Genomic DNA, 22,720 nt, shown 5'->3' with positions numbered 1-22,720 from the left:
AATCTTACTAAGATCGAAAGTAGGCTTGAACATGAGAGAACTTTGAAAGAGGGTATGTCAAGTAGCAAGCTTGAGAGAATTGCCACTCTGCTCCTTAACATGTGAAGAACTTGGCGTCCAGAATGAGTATTTCATCAGCCTTACGTAATCGTGTTGTTGTACCAAAATTCACAAGTTGGCCATTACGATTAAGAGCATAGCACCGACAGTGAAATAACTCGAAGAACACTCGGGCAACTTGGCTTCAGCTAAAGCACCAATGGCAGGTGATCAATATTTGAATTTTCAGAAGATTCTTGCAGATTCTTGAATTCGTCAGAAGACCAACGAAATATTCTTTCTAGTTTTGTAACATTACCAACACCACGGCCGACCTCCAAAACAACGATGACCAGAAAAACTAAGGACACAGTTTAATGACCACAGCATTACATATACTTCCTAGGAATCATAATGTATTAAGAACAAGTTCGTAAACCATTAGTCTAAGCAATCACGAACAATTACGAAACACGGAAATGTATATCTATACCAAGGAATAGAGGAGTTATTCATTGGATCGAATTATAGAAAAATGTATTCAATTCATAACATATACTTCGTGCTCCGGAGAGACCGGAAACCCATGGAAAAGAGAGTGCCAAAAGTTGAGCGGTAAAAGCCACTGACCACATAGATAAATCATCATCTACTACAAATAAGTAACTGCAGTTCCATCAAACAAGCAAATGTAACGAGAGGTAACACCGGTATGAAGGAGGAGTAGATCATTGGAATAACAAAATGTGATTGATTTAAAAATACCATAAATTAAGGCCTCCAAAGTCGACAATTATAGCCACATGTCCGATGAAATTTTTTTAGTATCTTAAGAACACAAAACAAGCTAGATAACTATGAAAGAGAACAACAGTTCTATCAAATTAAACATCACCATTTCCAAAATTAGTCGACGCTCTGCATGATATCCTCGGCGGTGAACTTGGTGCCCTTGTCCTTATCAGAGGCGGCACGGCCCTTGCCTTTACGATCCAGAAGTGACTTGCGGTCCTTGTCCAGCCTGAGCTTCGTAATCACGACCTTCGAGGGGTTGATGCCAACATTAACAGTGGAACCGTTAACCTTTTCGCGAGTGATGCGCTCGATGTGGATAACCCACTTTTTACGATACACCTGCACTACCTTGCCCTCCCGACCCTTGTAAGTTCCACGGACAACTTGGACCTCATCATCCTTCCGAATCGGCATGGATCGGACGTTGTACTTTGACCGGAGGTCAGTCGAGAGAGGAGCACTCATAATAACCCGACGAACGCTCGACGGCGCCGAAAAATGAGCCTTACGGCTCTTGCGGCGGGAACTGGAAACCCTAGGATTGTACTTCATGGCGGCCGGAGATAGTGGGAAGGGGGAAGGGGGAAGGGGAGCAGTAGCGAGTGGAAGACGTTTTTAGGGTTTCTCTTTGTTTTATACATACAATTGCCAAATACTTTGGGCCAATGCTTTGTTGGATTAGCTTCAATGGGCCTTAGTTTGGACTTGAAACTTGCGGGCCCAGATTTGACTTCCAAAAATATGATACGTAAATAAAGGGTTAATTGTTTGAAAAACATTATAAAATATATAGCGCATGTTTAAATATGTTCGAATATATACTCATTTTATATATATTCATTTAAATATGTTTAAATTTTGTGTCACGTAGATTCTCTTCTTCTATATTCGGTGACGAGAAGGCCGATCGAACTCCCTCCTTTTTTCTGAGGGTTTCTCACTAATTATTCCTACAGCTTCATCCCCTTTTCCGACTCCGTTGACTCGCCATTAGGCGAAGCTTTTTGAGCATGTCCTCATGATAGTGTTCGAGGAAGATCACCGACCCTATCCCTAGTAAAACTTATGCCGACAATAGAGACCATTATGATGTCTAGATAGATTTTGGAGGATAGAAAGGAAAACGAATTTGGCATGAATAAGGTTGAAGTGGGTTAACATGTCAAATTTTTTTACATTATTTAAAAATGTATATTTACTTCTCCTTAATTTTGTCTACACGCATTGGTTTATTTCTACCCGGAAAAAACAAAACATAGTTTCATTCAATTGTCATCCCGATGGTAATATGGGTGTAACTATGGACAAGAAAATGGGCCACATAATTTTCTCCAAATTGCTCGACACAAGGGAAGACGAGTAGACAAGACACGTATTCATTTCAACAAAAATTCAAAATGGATGTTTCAATGGGAAAACAATTCAATTTTACAAGGGGAGCAGAGAGAGAGAGAGAGAGAGAGAGAGAGAGGTAATTAAGGGGATGCAGCATTTAAGATGCATCACATGGCCGCCATTAATACACACACCCTCCCACCTCCACCTCCACCTCCACCCATTTAAACCCTCGCACAGCGCTTAGGTCGCAATTTCTCACCTCCACCTCCACCTCCTCTAATGAACCCAATTTCACAAGGCATCGAAATGCACTCCGGTAAAGACCGTACTAAGAAAATGAAGGAAACGGAAGCGTTTTCCGTTTGGCAAAATCTCGGCGCTGTCGACACCATTTATGAAGAAGAATATGAATTTTCCTCCCCCTCCTCTTCTTCTCCCTCTCCTCCTCTCTCTCCGCCGCCTCCTCCTCCGCATCTCCACTCTACAGTTCAGCAATGGTAACCTCTCTCTCTCTCTCTCTCTCTCTCTCTCTCTCCCAGAGCTTAATGATTCATTTTTGTGGCTTATTATTTACTTAATTTCATTTCATTTTCACTTAGGTCTAAGGTAACTGGATTTAAGACAGATGTTTGTATTCGAGTTAATGGGAAGTGTTTCCATCTCCACAAGGTATTTCTAATTTCCACATTTTTGTAGTTTTAAGTTTTCTAGTCTTGCCCACATTTCCAATTCAGTTTATGGGTTTTTTTTTTTTTTAATTTTTTAATTTTTTTTTAAAGAATAACGTGAAATTAAGAGAAATATACATATTCATGATCCGATTATTAAATAAAATTAGCGATATTTATCAAATTATTAAGCTTTGAGGAAATGAATATGAGCATTAATTTCTAAAACATTCTATTTAACGAGGGAATAAAGTGGAAAACTTAAAGAAATTATTATTATTTAAAATAATAGGTAATTCTCCATTTAATTATCGATAATAAGACATTTTATTATTGTCACAATCATTTTAAATAATTTGAGACAAGTGTAAAATCAGATGTAACGTTGTTGTTTTTTTCTTTGGGTTTATAATGAATTTATAAATTAAATGGAGAGTAATTGTATTTCAACGGAAACATGTGGGGGCTTTATCAGCAATTAATTACAAATGTGGGGACAGTTACCGTAATTTCAAAATTCTTCTTAGGATCCTCTGGCGTCTAAATGCCCGTATTTAAAGCGACAATTGGCCACTACGTTCGACGTAACGCTCACTCCACCGCTCAAAATTACGCCCCAAACCTTCCTTATGGTGGCCGATTTTTGCTACGGTGCCCCGGTTCATATAACGCCATTTAACGTCGCCGCACTAAGAACCGCAGCGGAGTTGCTAGAGATGTCGGAGACGGAGAATAATGCCGACGGCGACAACTTGGTGAGTGTGACGGAGAAATACTTCCGACGAGTTGTGGCCGTCAACCGAGACTACGCGTCGGTGGTGTTCCGGTCGTGCTTGGAGTTGCTGCCGGAGGCCGAAACGATGGCGGTTTTGGCTAGTAGATGTCTTGAAGCGTGGAATTTGGAGGATGAGGGCGATGGCGATGGCGATATTACTTGCTTTGAAGACTTCAAATCCGTGGAGGTCGAGAACTTTATGGTCCTGGCTTCGTCACTGAACCGCAGGCTTAAATGCCACGACCTAATCTACAAGCTCGCTCTTCTGTATCTCCAAGTAAGTATCTTCTGTCCAATTTTGGAGTCTCAGACTAATTGACTAATTTAGAGAATGGATTATAATTTTTAGATATGAAATGAATGCTAATTTACGGTACACGTGGCAGGGATATGGCGGGAAAATCACAGATAATCAAAAGGTACTAATATGCAATTTCATAGACTGCGACAAGCTATCCCCCAAGCTACTCCTACACGCAGTCCAAAACCCAGTAATGCCGCTGAGATTCGTGGTTCGAGCGATGCTAATCGAGCAGCTCAACACCCGTCACTCCATTTTCTCTGGTGCCGCTACTGCCAGCACCAAACCCCAAATCCCGCGTCCAATTTCCAAGGACCCCCTCACGCTCGGCGCAATTCTCAAGCGAGACGCGGCTGCTCGTGAGTCCGCCAAGTTGAAGGCTGCGATGCAGGCTACAAACTCTCGCATACGAACGCTGGAAACCCAACTGTCCACCATGAAGAAGAAGCTCCAAGTGTCTGATGAGAAACAGAGGAGTCTGTCCGAGGATGCTGGCCGTGGCCGTTCCGCTAGCTTTCATTACGGCGTGGATAAGAGTAATAGTAGTAAGGGCGTGGCTAGAGGCCAACGAGGGTCCAGTTCCTCCTCTGTTTTCCGGCTGAGCGCTGATTTCAAGACGGATTATTATAAGTTCGGCGTTGGGTGCAAGCCGTCATCGGATCGTGGGTCGTCGTCGAGTCACGATGGGGGTCGGAAATCGGGGAGAAGTATTGGGCAGAGATTGATAAATGGGATTAAGAATGTGTTTCGGGTGTCGAGTTTAGGAGAGGCGGAGAGCAAAGTTCAGAGCAGAGATAAAGAAGACGAAGGGGAAGATTTGTGCGAAGAAGATGAAGACAATGATGAGATTGTTGTGATGAGAAGAAATCATCTTTATGTTAATTAGATTCTCTTAGTTGAGTGATTCTTAATTATTTTATCAAACTCTTATTCTTCTAGTATATTGTAAATGTAGGGTCGAATGAGTAAATTAGCTGTTAATGTGCCTCTACTCCTTTTCCGAGTTGTTTGTTCAGTTAAGTATAGAGGGCATGACTCCGATACCATGTTAGATGAACACTATATTGTTTGAGCATAACTTTAACTTCCCTAAAATACTCTATAACAACTCGGAGATTATTTTATGATTATAAGTCATGATCATTTCTTAAATTAAGATGGGACTCTCATCTAACTGCTAAAACTATGAATAATATTCTTAGTATGAACATGTTTAATTATTTTTCGAATTTAGACTAAAATTATTTAAACTTTCAAATGACGACAATTTTAAGTTAAAATTATTTAAAACTAATGTTATATTTGAGATTCTAAATTATTAAAATAAAATATATTTTTTAATTAGAAAAATAAAGAGTATTTTGAATCATATTTCTCTTAAAATAAAACTATTAATAACTAAGCAAAATTTTCAAGCCAGAAAAAGAAAATCAAATGAGCCCTTGATAAATTGATATTTACTAATAATAATTAGATTAAACCAATTAAAATAATATATACTTAAAAGAATTCAAACCGATATGTCGAGTTGATATTATAGGCCGCCGTTGTTATCAACGACATGTCGGCAACAAAATCAGCTTCCGCAACCTCATCTGGATTTTGAATCGGTGTCGAAGCAGGAGCCCTAATTGCAGAGATTCGCCAGCTTCTGAGTACGAAGCTCGAAGTGGAAAAGGAAGATGGGGAAGAAACAGCACAGTAAAGACCGTTTGTTTATTACGAAAACTGAATGGGCAACCGAATGGGGTGGCGCCAAACCCAAGGACTCTCAAACTCCTTTCAAACGGCTTCCTTTCTACTGCTGCGCGTAATTCATCATTCCTCTCTAATCTCCACTTCCGATCCTTCTTTTCCTGTACAGGACTGTTATTTACTTGTTGTTCATGCATCTCTCCTAAATTAACAGTTGCTGTTTAATGGCAGGCTTACATTTACACCCTTCGAGGACCCTGTATGTACCGCCGATGGCAGCGTCTTCGAGATAATGTAAGTTTTATAGGATCACAGTAATTTACTTGCTTGGTTTTCTTTTTTATTGTGCAAGTATAAGTAAATTCATCGTTCTTCAATTCAATTTGGAACTTGGATTCAGGAATATCATCCCTTATATTCGAAAGTATGGTAAAAATCCTGTTACTGGAGCTTCCCTAAAGCAGGAGGATCTAATTCCGCTGATTTTCCACAAGAATTCTGAAGGTTGGTATAATTTTAAAACTTAATCATTTTGTTGCCTTGAGAAATCACATCATTGAATAATATTCCCGGTTATCAAATGTCATTACTCTGGATTTTGCCATTGGAATTAGAGTTGAATGATATGTTTTAAAGTTCAGTAGTTCTGTGATTCAGAAAATATAAATGTTTCTGTTATTTAGAATTATATGCCTGGAAGATCACATTTTTTGTTGTGGATAATGCTGCCGCATTTTCACTTTGATGTAGGTGAATTCCAGTGCCCTGTACTAAACAAAGTTTTTACGGAGTTCACACACATGGTTGCTATAAAGACCACTGGAAATGTCTTCTGCTACGAGGTATGTCATATCATGTGGTGCTCTCATTCTCAGCGATAGAAGTACTTGGAGCTTGATGCTTGGTTTTCTGACATTTCAACCTTATAGGCAGTTAAAGAATTAAATATCAAGACAAAAAACTGGAAGGAACTTCTCACTGATGAACCATTTAGTAGGCAGGACATTATAACCATTCAGGTAAAAGGGTTCCAGAGTTTGTCCATTTTCAACTGTTTCTAAACCTGATAGTCAATTTTGTTTTTATTTGCAGAACCCTACTGCGTTTGATAGTAAGGTTCTCCTGGATTTTGATCATGTGAAGAATAGCCTGAAAGTTGATGATGAAGGTGAGCTATAGATCTTTTTCCTTTTTTTTGGGGGGGGGGGGGGGGGGGGCGGTTAATCCCATCATGCCTCTGCACCTTGACTCTATTTATTAACTTCCATTTTCCCCAGAACTTCAGAAAATGAAATCAGATCCAACATATTTCATAAATGTGTCGGGCGACATCAAGCAGATGCTGCAGGAACTTGGAACCGAAAAAGGAAGGCAAACTGCACTTCATGGCGGAGGTGGTGGCAAGGCACAGAAAGAAAGGGAGGCTGCACTTGCTGCAATTTTAGCTGCTAGGTCACGCATTAAAGAGGACTCCAAGGAGAATGCAAAAGGAGAGGAGAAACCTACTCAGGCATTTAGTATTGTGGATGCTGCATCTGCCTCGGTACATGGTAGAAGTGCTGCTGCTGCGAAAGCTGCACCAAGTGAAAAAACTGCTGCTCGAATTGCGATGCACATGGCGGGTGAGAGGGCACCAGTGAATGCTAAGATGGTTAGTTATTAACAACTATTTATTTTTTACATCCATCCCTTCATAGTCATAATTCATTACATGCTTTTTCAATGAGGAAACTGAATCTTCTTATCCAATAATGTGATTAAATTAGAATTCAAGTACTTATATTGAAGAGAAGGCTAGTACTCTTGGTATACTGGTTTTTATAATATTTTTTGGCATCTAAATGATATATTAACATAAGTTGTTATTACAGGTAAAGAGTCGTTACACTACTGGTGCTGCGTCCCGATCCTTCACATCTACAGCTTATGATCCAGTTACAAAGAATGAACATGAATATATCAAGGTTGAGAAAAATCCGAAGAAGAAAGGATACGTACAGTTGCATACAACACATGGAGATTTGAATATTGAACTGCATTGTGATATTACTCCGAGGGCATGTGAGAATTTCATCACGCTTTGTGAAAATGGCTACTACAATGGAGTTGCTTTTCATAGAAGTATTAGGTACGATGGTACTGCAGACTGCAGTTGAGTAATGATAATCTGATTATTTGGCGTATTTACATGTTGAAGATGTGATAATGTAGGAATTTCATGATTCAAGGTGGTGATCCAACTGGTACTGGGAGAGGAGGGGATTCTATATGGGGAAAGCCCTTCAACGATGAACTGAACTCTAAGTTGCTTCATTCTGGAAGGGGTATTGTCAGTATGGCAAATAGTGGCCCCCACACTAATGGTTCCCAGTTCTTTATTCTTTACAAATCTGCTAATCACTTAAACTTCAAGCATACTGTATTTGGCGGTGTTGTTGGTGGGTTGACTGCTTTGGCAGCCATGGAAAAGGTTCCTGTTGATGACAATGATCGGCCTCTGGTCAGTTCTATATTAATCTTCGTAATTTTAAACCTTTCGCTTTCAGAGGTCCCATGATTTCCAGTACTCGCCCCTGTCGTTGGATGTGTTTATTATGAAGGATCCTCCAATTTAAAGTTAACATGTGTGTGTTTATGAGTGATGAGCATGCTAAGAAATACAACGATTGAGCATGTTAATTTGTTACTTTCCACTGTTTTGGACATTACTGTCCCCCTAGATATTTCAAAGTTACATCTTACCGTGATTAACCCAATGCCCAACACATCCTATCTTGTGTAGGAGGAGATCAAGATAACAAGCGTCACAGTTTTTGTCAATCCATACTCAGAACCCGATGAAGAAGAGGAAGAAAAGCAAAAAGACGAGAAAAATGTGGAGGATGAGGAAAACGTTTGCCTCCACAACCCATTGACCTTTGCTTATACTATTTACATCTGCATTATTTGAGTAACTCTTTTGATGGGCTCAGACCTCAGATGAGTATCTTTGATTTCATTTCAGGATAAGGTTGGATCGTGGTATAGTAATCCAGGCACCGGGGTAGCTGAATATGGAGCTGCTGGTGGTGGTGGTGTAGGGAAATATTTAAAAGCAAGGAATGCCCAATCCAAATCCCCTGCTGTTGATGCTGGTGTAAGACAAACTACTTCAACCAAAAAAAGGACAGCTGCTGGAGAATTCAAAGACTTCTCTTCGTGGTAAGAGTTCCCATGTATGCAATAGATATAGGTCCTTTCAGCTAGCCCCTAAGTTACTGGTTTCTTGTGGTGTTTAAATCATACGAGTCATTGAAAAGTGGGGGAGCGTGCAAAAGAAAGGGTGCATTTGACCCAGTTAGTATTGGAATGCATTACTGACGACAAAAGTTCATTTCACAAACTCTTGGAGTTGTTGATTATGCCCAAGAAGAACTCCCCACCTGCCCCAAAACCCAAAGGGAGAGAGAGAGAGAGAGCAAAGAAAAAAGAAAAAAGAAAAATGAAAGTGGGAAAAGCAGTATTCAGATATGAATCCTCTTTATCCGACAGTGTGCTGTAAAAATGAATTGGCAGATGCAAGAACTGCTCTTCTTCCAATATTGTTTATTTTCTAAAGCTGATTCTGTTGTTCAATGTATGAGCTTGAAAGTAAAGAGGGATCTGCCAAAAAATGGCGTGTCTGCTGTGAGTTAGTGAAGGAGGGGCACCCAAAACTTCAACGATTAGTCATGTTTGGATGGATGGATGGATGGATGGATGGGTACATTTCCAAGTAGAGCTCTTCTACTTCCACTGTATGTATCTTACTTTGCTCATTTACTGTCGCTGATTGCTTTCAAGTATCAACCTTATCCCACACAGATAGAGCTATTTTGAAGTCACTTGTAGAAGTTTTTACTCTGTTCTTCGCCGTTGGCACCAGATACGACTATTCCTCACCTCAAATTACTCATGTTCAGTCTTCCCAATTTATTGATTGAGAGAATTAATTTCTATGTTTATGCATTATTTTTTTTCATTCATTGAGAGAATTACATTTTAGTCCTAAGTCGTCTTCCAATATAGTTTCTATTTGTTTTTATTCTTTACGTTTCGAGTTTTATTTCTATTTGATTCATTAGTTTCAAAATATTACATTTTTACTTTGAATTTTAAATTTAGTTTTTTTATTTGGTCTATGGGTTTCAAAATTTTTCTCTTTTATTTTTTAATTTTACATTATTGCTTACTTTTGATCATTGGTGTTTCAATTTATTGATCTTTTAAAATTAATTTTAATATCTACGGAATTAATGAAAACTACTTTAATTTTTAAAACTAATTTTTAAAATTAACATAAACTAAATGGGTATTATTATACTGGAACCAAAAAGACTAGTTATTTTATTTCCTTTTTTTATTTATTTTTAATTTAAGAGAAAAATACGTAAAACACTTTTGGCTTCTATTGGGTTGTCGTTGGGACACCTTGAAAAAATTTGCACTTTAATTTATTAAAGAAATTAAAATTGAAGGTAAGGATGAAAGAGCTTTTGACTGCAAAATATTATAAAATTAAAGTGACAGCGATGGTTTGTTAAACATATCAATTATATGTATTTATAAGTTCAATTAGTTTCACCAATGGAGTAAGCAAAATGCTAATTAAGTGATAATAGCAATTAAGTATTGGTCAACGAATGACATACAATTAGTAGTCCTTAATCAATTTTATATCATGTATTATTGATGATTAAATTACAAAATGAANTTTCCAAAGATTTTTTTTTTTTTTTTTTTTTTTTTTTTTTTTTTTTTTGAGGAAATGCAGTGAGATTTGTTGATTTTGGTTTAATTATTTATAATGTGGACAATAATGCATTGGGTGACATCCAATCCATAAGCATTCCAAAATAATTTCAAGAAAGTTGTTGATTTTCTTACCTTACTTTTAATGTTTCTGTTGAGGTGCTTTAGTCCTTAATTTGGCTTAACTAATGCAATTGAAGTGAATTCTACTCATTATGCATTGTTTGTATTAAAGTTTACATTCTTTTTTTTTTTTTTTTTGGCAGGAGGAACGCTCTTAGATATACTTAGCGACAATAATTATGGATCTAACAAGATAAAATAGAAGTCTTAATAATTCCCACGATCTAACATTTTAATATAAAATTAATTTTTTTAGAAACTAAATAAAAACTTATTAACAAAACTTTAGAATTAAATGGAAGCAAAATCAAACAGTTTTCAAATGTTAGGGACCAAATATAAAACAAAAATGAAATCTTTTAAGGATAAAAGGTGTTGGTTTTGAAACCTTTAAGATGAAAAGGTGGGATAGTTGAAAATCATGCGTAAACACGCTTTGGCGATTCTCTCTCGTCTCACATGCACCTTAATAAAAGCATCTCCTTTATATAATATATATATATATATATATATATAAAAGAAAAAAAAAAGTAAAAAATATTATATTGAAACACATAAAAGATTGAGTCTGAAACAAAATTATAATGGAAGTAAAGTAATTGTAAGGGAAAAACCCCATAAAAAAAGAATGAGGATTAAATTCAAGAAATATATGATGCAAAGAAAGATAAATGACGTGAAAAAGGAGATGGAAATGATGGGGTGTGGTGGACAACATAACATAATTTCTAAAAATGGAGTGTTCACCCAATCATTCATCCACACAACAACGACACCAACAACCATTCTCACATAGAATGAACCATTCACTCACACCAATCTCCAATACATTCATATCTACAAATGGAGATTCCAACATAAAAACAAAAATGTCCTATAACCTAAACAGAATGACCATTTTTGTAGGTAAATGAAGCACAGAATATTTGAACTAAAAAAGGGAAGAAGAAGAAGAAGAAGAAGAAGAAGAAGAAGAAGAAGAAGAAGAAGAATGGTTTAGGGTATTTGGAGAAACAAGACTAAGTTGGGAAAGCATTCCCTAGAAAGTGGGGGAAGGGAAGGGAAGGGAAGGGAAGGGAAGGCAGAGAAATGGGAGTGTGTGGATTTGGTATATGTGGTATATGTCTATGATGGTGGTGGTGGGCTTGATGATGGTGATGCACGCCGGCAGCTTTACCTTACCAAACTCCAAATGGCACGCCTGCTGCCTCCACTCAAAACCCAACTTGTAATAATAATATTAACTCCTTTCTCTCTTATTCTTCTTCCTTCTCAAAAACAATGAAAACAAAAGCTAATCCTTTTTCTCACACTTTATCATCTTTTTGTCAGCCAACAATTCCATTTCTCATCTCTTCTTTTCTACACACAATCCCAACAATATGCTGAATATGGGTTTTTGATTTGAGATTAGCCCATAAAAAGAAGATCAGCTCCCACGCCTTGCTTTGAGACATCACACAAGTTTGAACCCTTCCTCCTCCTCATTCTTCTCTGTTAAACCAACTTGTTCTATGTCCAAAAAACTAGAGAGACTCCGAGTTTTTTGATGTGGGTCTTAAATGGATACCTTGTTTCGGCTTGTCAATCTCCAATCTGAGCAATCTTACAATTCCAGCAGGACCAATTCTAGCAGCTCTAGATCTTCCAGACAGAACCAATATCAGTACCATCAACAGGACGACGACCAAGAATGCTACAACCTTCTCATGGATGACGAAGATTTCTCATCCTCTAGTAATTCTAGACAATACTATAATCCATACCATCCACACCCACCTTCCACCGCCACTCCCACACCCATCGATCAATTCTCATACGTCTCCCCCTCTCCGGACATCAACTTCGAATTTTCCGGCAGGTGGGCTGTCGATATTCTCCTTGAGACGGCCAGGGCAATTTCTGACAGGAACAGCTCCCGCGTTCACCAACTCATGTGGATGCTAAACGAACTTAGCTCCCCCTATGGGGATACGGATCAAAAGCTGGCTGCCTATTTCCTGCAGGCCTTGTTTAGCCGCATGACAGATTCCGGCGACCGTAATTATTGCGCTTTGGCCTCTGCCTCAGAGAAAACATGCTCATTCGATTCAACTAGGAAAGTGATGCTCAAGTTTCAGGAGGTTAGCCCCTGGACCACTTTTGGGCATGTTTCTTGCAATGGCGCATTAATTGAGGCCTTAGAAGGCGAATCGAAGCTACACATAATCGATATCAGTAGCACGTATTGCACTCAGTGGCCTACTTTGCTAGAAGCTCTCGCGACTCGTACCGACGACACGCCGCACCTTCGTCTCACCACGATCATCACCACCAAACCAGGCACTGGTACCGGAATATCTGCATCTCAAAAAGTAATGAAGGAAATAGGTACGAGAATGGAAAAGTTCGCTAGGCTTATGGGCGTACCTTTCAAATTCAATGCGCTGTACCATTCCGGTGACCTTTCGGAATTGGACTTAGCCAAATTAGACATCAAAGAAGACGAGGCACTTGCCATCAACTGCGTCGGAGCCTTACGTTCCATTGCGGCGATTAACAACCGCCGAGATTTCTTGATTTCGTCTTTCCGCAGTTTACGCCCGCGGATAATCACAGTGATAGAAGAGGAAGCCGATCTCGACGTAGGCGTCGATGGGACTGACTTTCTGAGAGGTTTCCAAGAATGTTTGCGTTGGTTTAGGGTTTACTTCGAGACATTGGACGAAAGTTTCACGAGGACGAGCAACGAGCGGTTGATGCTCGAGAGAGCTGCCGGTAGGTCAATCGTGGACCTGGTGGCTTGCTCGGCGGCGGACTCGGTTGAGAGGCGGGAATCGGCGGTGAGGTGGGCTCAGCGGCTGCATGGAAACGGATTCGGACCGGTGACGTTCAGCGACGAAGTATGCGACGACGTCAGAGCGCTGTTGAGGAGATACAAGGAAGGTTGGGCAATGACACAGAACTCCGACGTCGCCGGAATCTTCTTGACGTGGAAAGAGCAGCCGGTGGTGTGGGCCAGTGCATGGAGACCTTGACCAGAACTAGTTGGATCACGAAAATGGACCGGTTCGGTTCGGTTCAATAACTTTTTGCACATGCCTGAAGATCGGGGGAGATTTCCGTTACCGTGTTTGGAAAGAAAAAAAGAAAAAAAGGAAGATAAATTAAATTATCCGATCGGAGTGGTTTTAATAGAATTGAGGCACATTTTAATTCTTGATTTGTCACTATTTCCCATTTATATGAACCTTTTTTCTTTTCATTATAGAAGCTCTTCGTGAATATGAATACAATGCACCATGCATAAAATATCGCTACAATAGGCTTTATATTTTATTTATTTTTATAAATATTTATTTTAGAGGATTATTCTTTCCTTCCATATATTACGTGAAAAAAAAAAAAAAAAAAGAGACCAGATTAGGATAACAAAAGTTCATTTCCCTTCTTATTCAACCCCAACCTTAGGCAACTATCAATTAAGATGTTTTAAATTGTATTCAAACCCCCAGCCCATATGTGTGTGCATTTAATATAGTTAAGTGGATTTGAAATAGAAGTCTCAAATTTAGGTTTGACTACCATTTTTATTTGGGTACTAAGGAAGTGCAATATTGTTGGACTGTATAGGAAAATGACCACTTTTATAGAAGAATCGTTATTAAAAAGAAAAGGACCCCCACAATCGTCACAATAGGAAGAAAAGAGAGGTCCAAATTTAGTAGTGGAGTTAGTGGAGCGAGATTTTGTGATAAGATGATATCAGGAAGCAAAATGGCATTAAGAAGCAAGCAAGCTAAATGATATTAAATTGAGGATTAAACAATCCAAATTGGAGGGTATGAAAAAGCAGGAGAAGGGTAAAAGAAGGCATCGGGTTTAGGGAACTTAGAGAGCCTGAGGAGGAGGCTTTGGAATCTTAGGACGGCCGGTGAGAGTTGAGTTGTCTTTAGGGGAATCTCTTGCACAGGTGTTGGCCCATTAGTAGTGGCACAAATGGGTTGTAGTGGCCCTCACCCTGTCTTTCAATTCTCTCTCTCTAAATTTATGTATTTCTTTTGGTTGGAAACTTTTGCAAAAGTCTAGGATCTTTCATATGGGAATTGACAGAGGAAGGGAGGAGGAGGGTGTTCTGGTCTGCTGTTCTTTATTTAAGCCATCAGTTTTCTTGCTTTTCCATTATGGCCCCCACTAAAGCAAAAAACCTCTTTTCCCAGTGACGCTGATGCTACTTTTGGCCCACAGAAGGTGGGAGGAGTGTTCGCTTTAAAATTACAAATTATGGAAGCAGAAACGTGAGTGCGTGTAAAAGATGGGCTACGTTTATCATACCTGAGCTCATGTTCAAGTTTTCAACCACTTAGCCTTGTATGAAGAGCGAGCGAGGATTACCAGCCACACAAATTACATGCTAAGTTCTGTTTCATCGTTGACACTCCAAGTCTTCGCTTCCCCCATCCCATCTTCTCTTCCAACACATTCTATAAAAGTTGATGTGGGCTGGTCCCTGTCGTGGTCTTAAGGCTGCGCCTTCCTTTAGACGGCCAATTGTTACTTTTCAGTTTTCACTTCATGGGACCGAACCAATAATCTTCTCGCCACGAAATTGAAAACTGGCTCTCCACCCACATGAATAGTTTGTCGTCTGTCAAAGGCCACGAGTCTTCTCATGGACTGTGCAGGCTGTGCTTCCTTTTTGGCCCAATATCCTCACTACAACCTACTTGACCAATTTAAGGCTCTACTGATTTAGCCACTCTTGGCTTCACTATTAATGGGCAACTTTCTTATAGGAAAAATGAGAGATAAAAGGAACATAATGTTTGTCTATTCAGTCACCATTGAAAGCTTACCAGTTTCGAAAATGTGGTACAACCATATAGGTTCAAGCAAAGTCTTGGCCTTATCTAATTCATGTCGTCCCTCTCCATTACATTGTTCTGTTTCCCTCTCTATATGAGGGTATCAACGTTGTAAAAAAGCCAACATCGTATTGCCCCACTCTCTGTCCTCAGCACTGTATAGGCTTCGGCAAACAAACTGTAGAAGTTCGAGTACCAGCCCAAAATCCTTTCTTTACAAGCCAATTTCTGAACCAACCATAAAAACCACCCCAACTGCATCCAAGATGTGGTGATCTCTTTTAAAAAATGTGACAAACATCTTCAGAAATTTCTTAAAAATGGAGAACTCATGTTCGTGGAAAGATCTGTCATCGTTGTCCTCCTCAGCGGAATCTTCACTCATGTCCAAAAGTTCAATCTTTGCAACCATTGATAACCATGCGGGAAAATAGAATTTGGTCTGCTCAACCACTGAGCTTTGGTATATCAGTTCCAAAATTAATGTGGCAAGGATAAGCAGACTTCTGTAGTATCAATGCCATGGCTTCGAACATAACATCCAATGCATCACAAGCCTGGAAAAACTTTATGGCCAGACCTCACTTCAGCTTGCTTTTCTATGTTTCCTGATAAACCACGACAATTAGTAATTAATTGCATGCACTCCTCAAGAAGACCCGTAAGACCATTAGGAGAGAACGAGGAAACAATGTTGAATAAAGAAGATCGAGCACGCCCAGATTCTGCTACAGAGACCAAGCATTTCAATTTTTCAGCGGTGAACAAATCTTTGAGATCGATCTTGTAACATGGCTCGCTTGAAATGCAGCCGCATAGGTATTTAGCTGAAAGAATTAAACCATCAATGTAATTTGCATCTAGCTCGGCAGAGGACGAAACCAAATTGATTAGTACTCGAACAAGTTCCACAATGGACTTAAGAGATGCCCCTTCTGAAGCAGCAAATTCAAAAAATCTTGCCTCTTCAATTGATACTTTGGTGGGAAAATACGATGACATCAGCAATCTAGTAATTTTCTTACTAATAATGGGTTGGTCATGTGCATGAACAGTCAACAATACATCTAAACTGACAACCTGCAGAAAGATTTGGGGATACATTATGGACACAACCCGCCTTTGCAGAAATTTTACTACAAAAATTAGTTATAGGATGCCCTGACCTTGTTAAACTGGAAATCACGAACATCCCTGATCAGGAGGAGGAGATCTGCTAGAGCTATCCTTAGTGAACGAGCATTGTCCAGCATCAAATGGCCCAACCTTCAACTGCTACAACTCTCACATCTGGACTTTCATCCATGAGAAGTTTCTCTATTAAAAAGAACTGTCTATCAAGCACTGTCTTTCAGCTCTTTTGTAGCATCTGGATTTTCGAGAGGAAATATATCCAAAAGTAGATGCAATGAATTTTGACGAACATTTGTATTTGCAACCTGGCAAGACATTCAGCAGGATGATAAGAGTCTCATACTAACTAAAGCTTAAATACATCCATAAGCAGGATCCCGAGCAAACTATACATGAGTGCTTATAGAAGTGCGGTCTATTAACTTATTGTTATCAAAGATTCACGAGCAAGATTATACGCTCACGGAAAAAAAATGTATATGCCACAAACCGACGACCATTCCCGGTTTTCAAATACAAAGGAGCAATAACGCAACGAATTAGCAGAAGTTTCAAATCTTCAATACTCTCACCTTTAAAATCAAAGAAAGAAAATGCCTCGCGAAGCATTTAAACCTTGTGCACATCCACCTACTTCTTTTGCGTCAACGATCGGGAGAGCAAGAAACGGAGTGACTGAGAGATCAGTGATTCTCGTCATGAATTATGATTTTTAGCGTGTGCTTTGATGACTTGAGACTTAGTTTTACAGCAGAGAAACTGAATTCGTCCGTCGAGGATTCAACAGAACGACGCAACTTCTTCTCCATAGCGAACAGACTACTACTTACTTTGCTTCGATATCCCTTTCTGCTATATTTGGAGTTGAAGTTCTTCCTTCATCTTCAAACAGAATCATCGGAAACCGAAACTAACGCCAAAACTGCTAATTCCTTCCATCCGGCAATGGAGGAGAATCGCTTCATTCTCTGTGCTTCAGAATTTGACGGCGTAAACGGAGAATTCGACTCCGATCGGCGGTTGCGTGTTCTTCTTACCAATCGTCACGGACGAACTTTTTCGCGCCCTTTTTTAAGTGATGGATCAGGACTAGGCCCAAGAACATCCGTTCCCAACATCTGTACACTCGGCCTGGCCCAGTATCAAGATTACATCGATATTTAAACTTTCGTTAATTAAGGGATAATTATAATTTTTCTATAAAAAAAAAAAGAAAAAAATGAAATTATAGTGACCGCTGAATTAGTTTGTAACGGTAGGTGGGTGTGACTCGAGACCTAAGCGCGTACATAGCTAACATAAAATGAAATTAAAGGATAAGAGAATGTCCGACGTGGATCTGCATCAGCACACAACATTTCCACGTCATTTCCATTTCCGTTCTCATCCCCCGAATCGCCACGTGTCGCGACGTCGATTTATTTTCTCCATTTTTCTTTTTCCATTCTCTAAATTTTATTAAATTCCATTTCTCCGGTTACCGCGTCCAAGATTTCCAGATCACCTATAAAAGGCTGTCCCTCTCTAGGTTTTAAGTTCCCTCTGTTAATCCATCCGTCTCTCTGTCCACTTTCTGGATTTTCTGCGTACGGCTACCGGCGGAGTCTTTATAATCGGTTTCTCGAAGCGTTTACGAAGGTCAAATCGGAAGGTCAGCAATCTCTCTACTATTTCATTACTCTCTATTGAAATCTAGACGTTACTAGGAGAATAGATTAAACTGTTTTACATTCGGTTTCGAATTTTCAATCTGGGGATGCTAAATTTTCGGGATTAGGGATTATTTACTTTGTTTTTGTTCTAGTTTGCTTCCTGCTTTTTATGCCAAATGAAGATTTATTGGATTGTCTGAACAGGAGAAAAATAGAGATAGGCTTGTTCTTTTTTTGTTTCCCATTTGCTTTAATCGTCCTGAATCTGAAGGATGGACTAGCTTTTCGTCATTTTCGGAGTCATATCGAGAATCCTTTTTTGATCCTTCTTCATGTTTTCAATTGTCTGAAATGCCATCAATTTTCTAGGATATATATATTCATTTTTAAGAATACTAGATTGAAAGAACCAGGAGATTATCTTTTATCTAGTCGAAGCGTGACTGTTTTGATTCTTTGGTAAAAATTTGGGCATCCAAAGGATTTATTTCAGTGTCAATCCAATTAAATTATTTAACGGGTTGGGATTTTTGTTCGAATTTGTTTTTAATTTGACTGTATCACTTTTTGGTTGGCACCATCTTGAACTCCTGGGAATTTCTATGATACTCGTTTACCGACAGTTGAACATGTCTTGATTATTCTATTTAATTTTGCTGACTCACAGGTTTGGAGTTTTTGAAAGTAAATTAATGGAGAATACAGAAAATATTTGCTTGGATTTAATCCCAGCCAAGGCAAATACCATCCCACTGCCACCTCCATTGCCCAAATCTGCAATCAGTAGTCATCTGCAGAAGGGTTGGGTCTCAAGTGAATCCTTAGAAAGAGGATACAGCTGCGTCTCCACTGCAACAAGAGACCTCTGGGACGGTCTCTTTGACGAAGCTTATGGAGCAGATGTTTCTATTCATACGGATCATGGTGGCATTGTGTATGCACATGCCAATATCCTCGTAAGTTATTTTAATCTCACCATTTCGTTCATAACCTAAAAGAAGTTTCCTGCAATTTTAATATCTCATTCAATGGAGATTTTGCTAAAAGATGTGCTGGTTAAAGATAAATCCATTTCTATTAAGAATAAAACTTGTCAAATTTTGCATTTGCTGACTGAAAAATATGAAGGTTATTGCCATGCTACATCCTAGTTCAATTAGTGATTCGATTATCTTCCTGTAATTTTTTTGCAGGGCATGGCTTCTCCTGTGATAAAAGGCATATTAAATCAATCAAAAAAGTCTGGTAGGAAGCGGTCGATTTCGATCCGTGGAGTTCCACCTGATGCTGTTAAAGTATTCATTAGATACCTGTACTCTTGCAGGTAAATGCTTTTCTTTTAGTGTTTTGCGATATGATCATTGACATGGATCATAGATTTCCGGCTTCAAATCCTTTTCTATTCAGACTTACAGAAATAAAACATCGGGTAGTGTTGATTTTGCAAATAATATACCTGCCAGTTCAATGCTTTTCTTGTACTGTTTAGTGATTCGATCATTGATTTCAGACTTCTAAACCCTTCTAATCAGACTTAAAGAAATAAAATTTTGGATTGCAGTGATTCTGCCAATAATATCCCGGAAGGTTTTTCTATGTACATCTAACCAATCAATTGTTTACTATGAGTAGAAGCATGTTATTGTAGGAAGAAAATATGAGTTTACTGGTTTAGTTTTGTTAGTTAATTAATTTAGTTAAATCATTAGTTTTCGCTAATTGACTTGCCAATTGGAATTTTCATGATCTTTGTGTGCCCACATTTAATTATGACAATAATAGGGACATTTTGAAACTCATGAATGGAACTATGAGTTTTTTCACCCCACTGGAAGTTGGATGTCATCTACCAAAATCCTGTGTGTTACATCGTAGGACATATGAATTTGGTTGTGTTTTCTGATTTATTTCAACATTTTATTTTAGATACGAGAAAGAACAAATGGAGGAATTTGTATTGCCCCTGCTGGTGCTGTCACATGTATATGTGGTTCCTCAGTTGAAGAAAGAGTGTGAGAGGCAACTGGGTCGTGAGTTGCTGACACTTGAAAATGTAGTAGATGTGTTTCAACTTGCATTACTGTGTGATGCTCCCCGTCTCAGCCTTCTTTGCCACCGTATGATCCTAAAAAACTTCAAAGCTGTTTCTTCCACCGACTCGTGGCAAGCAATGCAGCAAAGCCACCCAGTACTCGAAAAGGAACTTCTTGGATCAGTGATCGACGAAGACAATGTAACACATCTCTCTTTCTCTCTGTGTTCTTTTCTCCTCAAATCAAATGGTGTCGGACTCTGTAAAGAGCTTAGTCTCTGCTGGCCTTTCTCTAAACTGATCTTTCAAATTTTACTTTCAGAGGCAAAAGAAAAGAGTGAAGAGAATGAACGAAAGGAAGGTCTATTTGGAACTATTTGAGGCAATGGAGGCTCTTGTTCATATATGTAGAGATGGTTGTCGCACAATCGGCCCACACGACAAAGACTTCAAGGCAAACCAGCCGCCATGTAAGTATGCAGCCTGCAAGGGGCTGGAATTGCTTATCCGCCACTTTGCAGGCTGCAAATTAAGAGCCCCTGGTGGCTGTACCCAGTGCAAGAGAATGTGGCAACTGTTGGAGTTGCACTCTCATCTTTGTGCAGATTCTGATCTCTGTAGAGTCCCTTTGTGCAGGTAATTTATCAAAATCCGTCTCCTTTTTTCCATTCTCCTTTGCCTTCAGCTCTTGTTAATCATCAATCAAGTCGAATTCAACTTACGAGGATGTTCCGTGATTTCAGGAATTTCAAGGACAGGACTAGGAAACAGGGCAGGAAAAATGAAATAAAATGGAAACTGTTAGTAAAAAAGATTCTGAGGACAAAGGGAGTAGCAAGAGCACCATTCTTTTTGACGATAGATACCATATATGTATGAGGGCCAAACAAAACTTGTATGTTTTTGTATAATCAAATTCAATCTGTAAATTTTTTTTATTCAACAGCATCATTCTTTGTGTACAATACAGATCAAGAGATGAAATCAAATTTTACTTCGTACTGTTTTAGAGACCAAAAGCCGTTCTAAAACGAGCCAGGTTGGTGCGAGATGCTACGAACCCAACTGGAGCCCAACTTTGGAAATGGGTTCCATGTTAGTTGAAGCCACAAACAGGAAAGACAGATGAATGGGCCGTGTAAGTTGGTTTTGGAAGAAGAAGAAGAAGAAGAAAACAAAATTTTTACAAAAGGAATAATAATAAAAAAAAAAAGAACAATGAGGGAATTGGCAATAATTATTAAACAGCAAAGCGAAAGGGGAAGAGGGCATGATGGAAAGTTGAAAAAGAAGGGAGTGAGAAGGAAGAGAACAGCGAAAGAGACGCATGTTTTGTAATTTTGTGTTTTGTTGTTTATAAATTATAATTAAATGCCCATCCAATCCAATTCTATCCACACATCTTTTTTTTTCTTCATATTTTACACCCACACCCACACTCTCTACCTTAACCTTATTTCATTTCTTAATTCTACTCAATTTAAACTATATAACTTAGTCGGAGTTGACTTGGATCACAACCTCGTTTTTATAGAGAATTGATGTTATAATACATTTGTTGCATTAATATTTTTTTTTAATGTTCAATGTGATGTGATGAACCACTTGGTAAAAAATATACGCCTTTATAACTCAAAGTTGAAGTGGGTGTATCTATTTATATTCATTAAGTTATAATATATACTTTTAAAGTATGTACACCAAAAGATAATAATGAGCACAATCATAATGGAGGGAAGTGGAGATGTGACTATAAATTCATAAACCCATTAACCAAAAAGTAATATTATTATTTATGTCGTGTGCTACTTTCATTCGTTTTTTAAATTTATGTGCAACATTTACTCTCGCTCTTAAGCAAGTCACCACGATTAGTATGTTTCATAGCCTATACCTCTACTTTCTTAAAAACATTTCTAAAAAATGAAGTTGGTGAAAGTTATACTGTTCTAGAACATATAATTCGAAGATAATATCAACACCGATAATAGAAAGATTTAACAACTAATCATATTTAAAATTATGGACAAGAAGGAGTGGGACACCATGCACCTCTCTTTTTCCCTTTAATTCATCTCTTTCTCTTCCCTTCCAATCCTAAAGAATAATAATAATTAAAAAAGAAAAGGGTTTTCCCAATGCGTTCAATGTGATTTGAAGATGGATGCATGGTGCACTTGTGAGACAGAATAGAATAATATATATAAAGACACCATGCATCCATGTTCATCACTCTCCTTCATACTTCAAAACCTCATCAATTTCAACCCTTCATCCTTCTCCATCTCCTCCTCCTCTCATATATCATAACGGGTTAGATTATCAATTACTCATCATCAGTCTCTATTATTTTAACTGTAATAGTTTAAGTATTCGTTTTAGTCTTTACATATCGTCGCTAGTCTCACAATTTTAAAACGCGTCAACTAGAGAAAAAATTTCACACTTTTATAAAGAATGTTTCGTTTTCGTTAATAGAAAAAAAAATGAGGGTCTTGAGCTGGGAGAGGGTAGGGTACCAAAAATGAAGGGAATGTGTTGAGCATGTGAATGG

At 38.6% G+C, this 22,720-nt stretch overlaps 5 protein-coding genes and 1 pseudogene across 7 annotated transcripts; 4 read left to right on the top strand and 2 right to left on the bottom strand.

The window, feature by feature from the left end:
• Window positions 1-649: 649 nt before the first annotated feature.
• Window positions 650-1,432, bottom strand: LOC111478547 (60S ribosomal protein L26-1). Its single transcript, XM_023122858.1, has one exon. It carries the CDS (start codon window positions 1,384-1,386, stop codon window positions 946-948), a length of 441 nt encoding a protein of 146 aa, XP_022978626.1. The 5' UTR covers window positions 1,387-1,432; the 3' UTR covers window positions 650-945.
• An 875-nt stretch (window positions 1,433-2,307) lies between these two features.
• On the top strand, window positions 2,308-4,905 carry LOC111478767 (BTB/POZ domain-containing protein At3g49900). Its single transcript, XM_023123211.1, has 4 exons — window positions 2,308-2,669; window positions 2,772-2,841; window positions 3,368-3,892; window positions 4,002-4,905. The coding sequence occupies exons 1-4, from the start codon at window positions 2,452-2,454 to the stop codon at window positions 4,800-4,802; spliced, it is 1,614 nt and encodes a 537-aa protein (XP_022978979.1). The 5' UTR covers window positions 2,308-2,451; the 3' UTR covers window positions 4,803-4,905.
• A 564-nt stretch (window positions 4,906-5,469) lies between these two features.
• On the top strand, window positions 5,470-9,607 carry LOC111478404 (peptidyl-prolyl cis-trans isomerase CYP65-like). The gene is made up of 11 exons (XM_023122637.1): window positions 5,470-5,726; window positions 5,843-5,905; window positions 6,012-6,115; window positions 6,362-6,453; window positions 6,541-6,630; window positions 6,704-6,779; window positions 6,889-7,262; window positions 7,483-7,739; window positions 7,823-8,111; window positions 8,394-8,504; window positions 8,616-9,607. Exons 1-11 carry the CDS (start codon window positions 5,599-5,601, stop codon window positions 8,814-8,816), a joined length of 1,785 nt encoding a protein of 594 aa, XP_022978405.1. The 5' UTR covers window positions 5,470-5,598; the 3' UTR covers window positions 8,817-9,607.
• Window positions 9,608-11,538: 1,931 nt separating this feature from the next.
• On the top strand, window positions 11,539-13,801 carry LOC111478797 (protein SHORT-ROOT-like). Its single transcript, XM_023123267.1, has one exon. It carries the CDS (start codon window positions 12,067-12,069, stop codon window positions 13,519-13,521), a length of 1,455 nt encoding a protein of 484 aa, XP_022979035.1. The 5' UTR covers window positions 11,539-12,066; the 3' UTR covers window positions 13,522-13,801.
• A 2,021-nt stretch (window positions 13,802-15,822) lies between these two features.
• On the bottom strand, window positions 15,823-17,507 carry LOC111478072 (annotated as a pseudogene).
• Window positions 17,508-17,976: 469 nt separating this feature from the next.
• LOC111478770 (BTB/POZ and TAZ domain-containing protein 4) lies at window positions 17,977-21,563 on the top strand. Of its 3 annotated transcripts, none has more exons than XM_023123217.1 (7): window positions 17,977-18,133; window positions 18,802-19,090; window positions 19,328-19,458; window positions 20,061-20,367; window positions 20,489-20,802; window positions 20,910-21,061; window positions 21,177-21,563. In XM_023123217.1, exons 2-6 carry the CDS (start codon window positions 18,827-18,829, stop codon window positions 21,043-21,045), a joined length of 1,152 nt encoding a protein of 383 aa, XP_022978985.1. In that variant the 5' UTR covers window positions 17,977-18,133; window positions 18,802-18,826; the 3' UTR covers window positions 21,046-21,061; window positions 21,177-21,563. The 3 variants fall into 3 exon arrangements, with proteins under 3 accessions (XP_022978985.1, XP_022978984.1, XP_022978983.1); XM_023123216.1 differs by having other exon boundaries at window positions 21,137-21,563; XM_023123215.1 differs by having other exon boundaries at window positions 20,910-21,317.
• Window positions 21,564-22,720: the final 1,157 nt, after the last annotated feature.

This window comes from Cucurbita maxima, unplaced genomic scaffold (assembly GCF_002738345.1).
Source record: "Cucurbita maxima cultivar Rimu unplaced genomic scaffold, Cmax_1.0 Cma_Scf00004, whole genome shotgun sequence".
Taxonomy (NCBI): domain Eukaryota; kingdom Viridiplantae; phylum Streptophyta; class Magnoliopsida; order Cucurbitales; family Cucurbitaceae; genus Cucurbita; species Cucurbita maxima.
This window is presented reverse-complemented; position numbering and strand designations above follow the sequence as displayed.

Excerpts from the sequence above, each read along its gene's own strand:
- LOC111478547 (XM_023122858.1), bottom strand. The coding sequence starts at position 1,386 with ATGAAGTACAATCCTAGGGTTTCCAGTTCCCGCCGCAAGAGCCGTAAG.
- LOC111478767 (XM_023123211.1), top strand. The coding sequence starts at position 2,452 with ATGAACCCAATTTCACAAGGCATCGAAATGCACTCCGGTAAAGACCGT. Across the intron at positions 2,842-3,367 it reads AGTGTTTCCATCTCCACAAG|GATCCTCTGGCGTCTAAATG; the intron begins GTATTTCTAATT and ends AATTCTTCTTAG. Across the intron at positions 3,893-4,001 it reads TCGCTCTTCTGTATCTCCAA|GGATATGGCGGGAAAATCAC; the intron begins GTAAGTATCTTC and ends TACACGTGGCAG.
- LOC111478404 (XM_023122637.1), top strand. The coding sequence starts at position 5,599 with ATGGGGAAGAAACAGCACAGTAAAGACCGTTTGTTTATTACGAAAACT. Across the intron at positions 6,631-6,703 it reads AGGACATTATAACCATTCAG|AACCCTACTGCGTTTGATAG; the intron begins GTAAAAGGGTTC and ends TTTTATTTGCAG. Across the intron at positions 8,505-8,615 it reads ATGTGGAGGATGAGGAAAAC|GATAAGGTTGGATCGTGGTA; the intron begins GTTTGCCTCCAC and ends ATTTCATTTCAG.
- LOC111478797 (XM_023123267.1), top strand. The coding sequence starts at position 12,067 with ATGGATACCTTGTTTCGGCTTGTCAATCTCCAATCTGAGCAATCTTAC.
- LOC111478770 (XM_023123217.1), top strand. The coding sequence starts at position 18,827 with ATGGAGAATACAGAAAATATTTGCTTGGATTTAATCCCAGCCAAGGCA. Across the intron at positions 19,459-20,060 it reads AGATACCTGTACTCTTGCAG|ATACGAGAAAGAACAAATGG; the intron begins GTAAATGCTTTT and ends ATTTTATTTTAG. Across the intron at positions 20,803-20,909 it reads TGTAGAGTCCCTTTGTGCAG|GAATTTCAAGGACAGGACTA; the intron begins GTAATTTATCAA and ends CCGTGATTTCAG.